Source organism: Culex pipiens, chromosome 2 (assembly GCF_016801865.2).
Source record: "Culex pipiens pallens isolate TS chromosome 2, TS_CPP_V2, whole genome shotgun sequence".
In the NCBI taxonomy this organism is placed as follows: Eukaryota; Metazoa; Arthropoda; class Insecta; order Diptera; family Culicidae; genus Culex; species Culex pipiens.
In genome coordinates this window covers 15,966,147-15,972,146 of record NC_068938.1, presented here as the reverse complement: position 1 = coordinate 15,972,146, position 6,000 = coordinate 15,966,147, and the positions used below count along the sequence as shown (strand labels likewise).

Sequence of the window (6,000 nt, the reverse complement as noted above, 5' to 3'; positions counted from 1 at the left end):
ACTAAACAAGATAAATGCAAATATAAATACTAAAAATGAAACGAGAAAAACATAAAACAAGAGAAGTAAAGTTGCTCAAGACCTCTAGGAAAAAAAAAATCGGTAGTATAAATGACTTGAATGATAATATCAATTCAAATTGTAATTCATCGTTTAACTGAATACTATTGAAAATTACGTATTGAGTTCTAAAAAAATAGTGACAAAACCACCAAACTGCATCCCTGCCATTACTCGATGCATGTCCAAAGTGTGCGACTCTTCTGGAGTTGGAAACCTTTCTGTCTCCCTCTCGAAGATGACACACTTTTCCAGCCCCTGTCTCAACCGACTGATTACACTGACTTGCATCTTGCCATCAGCCAGTCAGTCAGTCATTCAACAACTTTTCCCACTCCAGAGGCGCACTCCCGGGGACAAAAGTTCGTCAATGAATGAATCTTTTTTTTCGTTTCCTGTGTGCCAGAGTGCATTTTTTCTCTTGCATTGCTTAATAGCAGGAAAATTATGCAGCAAGACCTATTTATTTAATACGTTCAGTTGCACACATTTTCAACTTTTGCACGTCTAATAGAGTTCACCAAATCTATCAGAAGTTGGCTAATAAGTGCTGTGCTCTAGAGAGCGTTATACAATTCCAGAGGCTTTTCTCATAAACGGTTTTAGAAAAATTGCGCTTATGTAAATTAATGTAGGTTGAGTTTAGTTTTCAGAGCTGTTTTTGTTAGTTGCTGCTTGGCTGACTTGACTATAGCAACGTTACTAAGCCAAGAGCAGTTACCATCAGCTTAGGCGCTCGGTTAAAGTAGCTCGAAATGAGTTTTTCTTGTTTCGCCAGCCGATGCGTGGTCTGGTCTGGGGTCTGGCACTCTGTGTGTCTATTCTGAAATCTGTTTTTTCTTTCTTATTAAATAACCAATTCCACACCCGTTTACCGCGGTGGTGCGACTTTGGCTTGGTCGCCATATTTCACATCGGATTTGGCCACACCAATCCATAAATCACCTTGGCGGCCAAAAGGCACGCAGAAAACCCCAAAAAGCTCCAAAAAGGCTAACTAATTAGCATCATCTGCTCTCTGTGACGTGCAAATTTGCCATTTTCTGCCCACCTTTTCATTCCCAAAAGAAGGGGCCAACTTTCTTTTTTATCACACACGAATCCCCCCCTTCGAAAACCATACGCGGCGATCATCTTTTTGTGTGTGAAACAGTTTTATTTTGGCAATGTTCCGTAAGTTCGACCTTTTCGCGCGCGCTCGCTCGCCTGCCAAGTTAGGGGTGAGTTGCGATATCAGTTTATTATTGTTTTGACGGCCAAATTTATGCCAGACACACGTCCGCTAAGCGGAACCGGCGTTTTGATACCGCGCGGACTGGTTTTGGCACCGCAAGAAGTTGTGCAAAAAAAGTTTATTGAATTTTGTTTTCAATATATTTTTTTGGGAATATTGTGTGTGAGCAAAAATTTCCATGTATTTAAACTAAACATATTAGTAAGAATTTCTTGTAAGGAGGAAAACAAAAAAACAAAAAAAGATGAAGTTATCATCTGATTTTTTAAGGTTCACGAAATGCCCCGAAGTCTGGTTCTTCGCCACGGGAGTGAGCAAAACGACACGTTCGTATCGATTGAGTCTGGTCACGGACTATGGGGTTTGTTGATTAAATAAAAGCAAAAAGATGCAATAACAATAAAATATATGGAAAATTTTAATTTATATTTTTTTTACTTTATTTGTTTAATTTATGTTTGTTTATGTGTATTGATCCAATTCTACCAACTTTAGCCATTTTATTTTTTTATTTTTTTATTTTGTGCATAACAAAATATAATGCATACTTAGGTTGATGCAAATATGTTTCAAAGTTCAAAGGTTCATTCAAATTCTTACATAACAAATCTAAATTTTTATGTATTTTTAAATGCATTCAGCTAAAAATAATTTAAAATGCATTCTCCTGCATTTATTATCATTTGAAACGTGTTTGAGTTCAGGGCATTTTTTTAGTTTTTGTGATTTTTTTAAGTTTTTCTGAATATATTTTTTTTATATTTTTCATTCTTTTATTCTAAGTCCAGGGTGACCACTCAAATCCCATTTTCAATTTCCCTACTTTTCCAGAAATTCAAATAATAGGCATTTCTTGTCTCAAAAATTATTTCAAACAATAACCTCTTTACGAAAATGTCAATTTCAACAAATAAAAACGAAAAAAATTACAAATTAAAAAAAATACTTCAAAAAAAATTCAGAGCAGAAACATAAACAATAAGTCATATAATTTTAAATGTTTACTTATATAAGTTTCAACTGGAAATAGCAAAAAGTTTAAGATAAATTAATTTAAAATTGTATTCCTAATTTACTCTATTTTAATTCAAAGCACTATTAGAGCATGTTTACTGATATTACAATCTTTCAAAGAATTTAGAACAATATCTAGGAATTCGTTTAAAAAATGTTTTTACCAGGGTTTTTCCAGGTTTTCAAAACGCAAAAAAAGTTTTTTTTTATTCAAGAGAAATAACGATTGGATTTTTTTTTCGATATTTAAGTTTTTCGATAAACCCATATTTATAAATAAAACTCTAGGGGAACATTTGGAAAAAAATCTTTTAAATGACTTAGTAAATTTAGTAAAACAATTAAAAATATTTACCACGAAAAAAAAAAACATTGCCAAACTCAAGTTAGAAGCTTTTATCAAATATTCAGTCAATGCAGTGTGACAAAATTAAAATAAAATCATAAAATTAGGCTCTATTTTACATTAGTTTTTCATTCACTTTGTGTTGATTTAAGTTAGATGTTACCTCTTGTTTGCTCAACAAAAATTAATAAAAATCCATTGATTCATAAGAAAATATTATGAATCTGTGTAAAATGCATCCAATATATATTAGGATTTTTAACGTCTTAAATTTATTTTTCTTTCTCAATTAGATTGATATTGCTTATGGAAACTTAAATCTAAAGTATGTTTTACTAAAGAAGAATTGAATTTAATTTGAAAATTGTACAAAATATTACAAAATTACCTAAGAGTTAGAAAATAATTTTCAAACACTCAAACACATGCTTAGGATTCCCGACTTTTTCCCGATTTTTGGCGAATTCCCAACTTTTTCCCGACTTGAGTGGTCACCCTGTCATCAACATTCCTAATGAAATATATCAAGTTTAAAAAGCTATTTTTTTAGCTGAAAACAGAAATTTTGATATTTCTCATGTTTTCCTGTTTTTGATAAGAGTTGTAATATTTATACATCTTTTTATTTGAAAATGTCTAATTTACAAAAGAAAAGTGTATGTGTGTGTGTATCCCCCCTAGCGAAATTCAAAATTTGCTCAGTTATATGAATATTTTTTTTTTCATGTAATTTTGCCCGCAACTTCAAAATAGGATCAAATTGTCAAAATATCGATTTTGGTTTATATTTTTTATTTCTCTGTAAAAAATCAAATATTCCACAAAAAACCCAACAATCGATATTTTGACACTTTGGCTCAATTTTGAGGGCAGATTCAACATATTTTTTTTATTTATTTGCATCACAGAAAGAAACAAAATCAAAATATTTACTTTGATGATTATGTTATCTCATTAGAGTCTAATTATTTTATTAGGTTTGAATGCGAACATAAAAATTGGTTCGTCGCAATCATAATTTACAAGCAAAACCAATTTTCACGTGTTCTATACCGCACAAGGCGCGCGAAAAAACTGCTCAATGACCATAAAATTACTCGTACAAAGTACTGTGTGATCGACACACGAGCCTCACGAAAGGCGGTGCAATTTCAACCGTTTATCAACAATTACACTAACCAAGCGTCAAAATACACCACCTTTCAACAATGTTCGATGCACTTCAAAATCCAGTTACAATCGATAAATCGAAGAAAAAAAGTACCCGCCTAAATTGTATAACCAATAAACTACCCTCCTCCCCTCTTATAAAGGTTGAACATTATTGGCGCCCGCGATTCGATTCGGCGGTTTGCTACCTCCCTCCCTTTAAACCGTGGCTAATCGCGATGAGATCCACCCAACCGTGTACCGAAGAGGCTATTTCACCCCCTGAAACAAGGTTTTATTTGATATTTCGACACCCTGTTTAGTGCGTGTGTGTGTTGAATTGCTCAGCACGCATTTTACCGGCGCGAAATTTTTAACTTTTTAAGTCAAAGTGATGCAACAGCAAACGGTGTGGTCCATTTTATATTGTTTGAGTTTATTGAGAGAAAAGTTCACGACCAGCTGACGGAGAACGAATATGGGTCACTTGGGGGGTCATAATTGGGGTAAGAAAAACGGTTCAACAAAAGGGGGTTTACCCCTAAGACAAAAAAGCGCACGCATTCTTGCTCTGTCTGGGGGGAAATAATTTTTTATAATTTAAAAGGAAAAAAAAAATGAAGAGGTTGAATTGTTTGTCGATTTAATTACAAGTCGTTCGCGCCTAATGGGGGGAAAAGTGGGCACCATTTATTAAACCCAAGAAGAAAAAATAAAGTTTTCTGTTAAGGTCAGACGCAGACATAGCGGGATCTATGATTCCACAAAAGAGGGCGGCAATTAGCTTATGATGTGAAAATAGGTTGCGTGCTCTGAATGTTACGTATCACCCAGTGTACTAATTATGCGCTTTTCTTCTCTCTCTGTTTTTGCAGCATCACGATGTCCCTGCCGGGACTGCCCCCACTGCCCAAGAGTCTCAGCGGATTTGATCTGGCCGGTCAGCAGCTCCAGTCGCACCAGCAGCACCACCACCAAAACCATCACCATCATCAGCAGGTAAGAGCAATTTTTGGAGATGTTTTCGTCTTCTGATTGTAGAACATAGTTACACTCTTAAAAATAACCCTGCAAAGTCAGAAAAAACACGAAATTTTAAAATTAATAATTTTTTTTTGCGATTTCACTTTAATCTTCGTGGTTTTTAGATTCATGAACCCGATTAATGATTTTGGGATTTGTTTTTTTTCTGCAATTTCATTAAAATCAAACATAGTAGAGAAACAGTTATTATTGTTTACTAATTGCGATCTTTCTCATTTTGTTCCTCCAGCACCATCCCCCGCAACATCAACCTCCAGCACCCCCTCCACAATACCAACAACATCAGCAACACCAACAGCAGCATCTCCAGCCTCCCCAGCAACAACACCAACAGCAGCAGCAACAACCTCACCCACAGCAGCAGCCCCTCCCTCCCTCTCTGAACCACCACCCGACGAATCCGTTCATCCCGATCGGGGTCAACCTGCAGAGTGTCAGCATGGCATCGCTAGTGTCCCAGAGGGGCCAATCGCCCGTCAGCAGTACCGTCAGCAGCAGCAGCATGGCGGCAACCCCAAACAGTGGCAGTGGCAGCGGAGGAGGAGGAGGTGGGGGCATCAGCGGTGGCAGTCAACAGGGAGCCGGCAGTGCCGTCCGGAAGCCAACCACACTCGACACCCAGCTGGCGATCTTGCGGAGAGAAATGGTGAGTTTGATGGCTCATCAGTAGCGCAAAGGTCATCGCGCGAAAGTGAGAAGAAGCTAATCGATTACCGGGTGCCGGGTGACCCCAAATCATGATCGAAATTGAAAGTATCGTGGGATTGACGGCTGCTGCTGCTGTTGCGGCTGGGGCGCCAAAATTTGAAATTTTAAATTACAGCCACTGCCGGTCAAGCAGTTGTCGAACACGTCCATTATTAAGTTCACACTTTGCCACTCTATTCAAGCAGCCGACAGTGACTTTGGCCTAGGGGTGAATTTGATGAGATTTGCAGGGTAGCTGCTTTTTTCGAAACATGAATTATGATTTCTGCCTCTTTTTCAATGTAATATTACTTGATTTTTTGTGGATCAGGTGAAATTACGCAAAACATGTATTTTCACACAATTTCAGATGCAAAATTACACATTTTGCCAGATGCCAACATTTCTCCAAAAGCTGTGTAAATTTACATCTTTTTTATATTTATTGATATTTTTTCCACATAAA

General features: G+C 36.5%; 1 protein-coding gene across 1 annotated transcript in view; it reads left to right on the top strand.

The window, feature by feature from the left end:
* Positions 1 to 4,645: 4,645 nt before the first annotated feature.
* Positions 4,646 to 6,000, top strand: part of LOC120419913 (basic-leucine zipper transcription factor A-like) — a 75,057-nt gene continuing 73,702 nt past the window's right edge. The window contains exons 1-2 of the mRNA XM_039582778.2: positions 4,646 to 4,802; positions 5,077 to 5,493. Coding sequence (XP_039438712.1) covers positions 4,686 to 4,802; positions 5,077 to 5,493 — 534 coding nt within the window. The 5' untranslated portion in view covers positions 4,646 to 4,685. The remainder of the gene's footprint in view (positions 4,803 to 5,076; positions 5,494 to 6,000) is intronic.